At 38.8% G+C, this 1874-nt stretch overlaps 1 protein-coding gene across 1 annotated transcript in view; it reads right to left on the bottom strand.

Moving 5' to 3' along the window:
• The window catches only part of xrcc1 (X-ray repair complementing defective repair in Chinese hamster cells 1), a 17578-nt gene continuing 15704 nt past the window's right edge, over positions 1 to 1874 (bottom strand). The window contains exons 17-18 of the mRNA XM_059568595.1: positions 1705 to 1780; positions 1 to 522 (exon numbers count right to left, since the gene is read on the bottom strand). Coding sequence (XP_059424578.1) covers positions 415 to 522; positions 1705 to 1780 — 184 coding nt within the window. The 3' untranslated portion in view covers positions 1 to 414. The remainder of the gene's footprint in view (positions 523 to 1704; positions 1781 to 1874) is intronic.

Genomic DNA, 1874 nt, shown 5'->3' with positions numbered 1-1874 from the left:
TTCAGGTCCAGGTCTTTATTAATTCATATTCAACAGTTTTTGGCTTGTTGGTAAAGCAGGTCATGAATATGGATTAGTCTTTTATCTCTGGGTAGGTATCTGACTTTAGTTTCACAACATCAAAACAACGACTTGTGACAGGCAAATATATTTCAACACCAGAAATGAAAATACATAAATTACTCATTCACACGCCCCTCTAAACCTTTATGACGCTCTTCTGTGGATCACAAAAGATGGCAAAAACAAAAAAGAGAAATTCATACAGGTTTGGAATGACACGAGGGCGATTAAAAGATGAGCGACGCTTAATTTATAGGTCGAACTACTCCTCTACGATGGCTAAGGTCTCCTCAGGTCAAGGCTGGGATTGATAGCGGAGTTCTCAAAGAGCAAGACGACTTAATGTCGCTCTTAAGGGACGACGGTGTAAGGCTGGTACGGTAGCAACTTCTGCCTGTCATTGATGGCGAAAATCCAGGTAGGTTTCACAAAGCTCAGATTGCCATTTTCCATCAAGGCCTGTAAAAAAGACAGAACAGGCAGTAAAAGATGATGAAAAGGAAGAAAGGAGTGGGGAGAGCTGGAGGCCGAGGGTTTTCATTAATAGTGTGGCCCTGCTGGAGAACATCACATGAATGATCTGTCGAGGAAGACTTTCTCAAAGCCTTTCAAATGGACAGTCTATTAAAAGCAAACAATATAAAAAATGTCTGCAACTTAAAACAGTAAGGACATTTTTTTTTACAAAGCCTGACCAACACATGAAGACACTTGACAATGGACTTAGTCAAAAAACAATTAAGTTTGAGTGGTTCTTTAAGTAATTTCACAGAGTCAAAAAGCCATCTGTAGGAAACAAAATCTATATTCAGCATTGGCTTCCTTGTTACTTTTCTTGATCCACCAGTTATCAACGTGTTTGCAGGGTAAAAACCGTGTCGATTTTCACAAAAACAGCAGATGGGTGTATTGAGAATGCACATTTATTCTCTGCCAGCAGGTGGTGCTCATACTTCTTTAATCAAATCATAGCTTTTTAAGTTTAATCGTCACATTAAGACCTCATTATATCTTAAGACTTTCTTGTGCAATTTAAAAGGGTCATATGACACAATTTCATGTTTTTTGAATGTTACAACCAGTTCCTGCTTATATAACATTCATGAAGTTACAAAGATTTCAAGAAGTTTCTAACCCAAAGAGATATTTTTTCTAAAAGTTAAGACTCGTCCACGCCCTGCTAAAATGCCTCCACTAATCTACATTACTGTGTTGGATGATTTGCATAACTCCGCCCAAATAAAGAAGGCGTAGCTTTTATTCTCGCTGTAGGATTGTTGTCGTGGAGATGCTGAGTGTTTCCAAATATGGTGAGGGGCCTAACATTTCTGTCACACTCTTGAGGCATTCGGCCAATCACAACGCACTAGACAGCTGGCCAATCAGAACACACATCGCTTTCAGAACGATGAGTTTTGTAAAAATCAACGTTTCACAAAGACGGCAGAGAGGAGAAACAATAATGTACATTATGCAAAAAAACAATGAGTGTTTTTTTTTTTTTACCTTTAACTATCCTAAACACACCAAATACACAACAATGTTCTTTTTAACAATGTAATATGACCCCTTTAAGATTTTTGGACCCTGCTGTATTTAATAAACTACCTTCAAAGCTGAAAAAAACGACGCAATACTCACTTCCTCAAACGATTCGTCCCATCCCTCGCTGGTGATGACAAACTGGACCTTCTCGCTCATGTAGTCTTCGACAGCTCTGAGGAATCACACAGATCAGATCATTACATCGGTCACGCCACACCAGTGTTGGGAAGGTTACTTTGGAAATGTAATAGGTTACAGATTACAAG

Source organism: Carassius carassius, chromosome 15 (assembly GCF_963082965.1).
Source record: "Carassius carassius chromosome 15, fCarCar2.1, whole genome shotgun sequence".
In the NCBI taxonomy this organism is placed as follows: domain Eukaryota; kingdom Metazoa; phylum Chordata; class Actinopteri; order Cypriniformes; family Cyprinidae; genus Carassius; species Carassius carassius.
The sequence above is the reverse complement of the archived record's forward strand: the minus strand, read 5'-3'. Positions and strand labels throughout refer to the sequence as shown.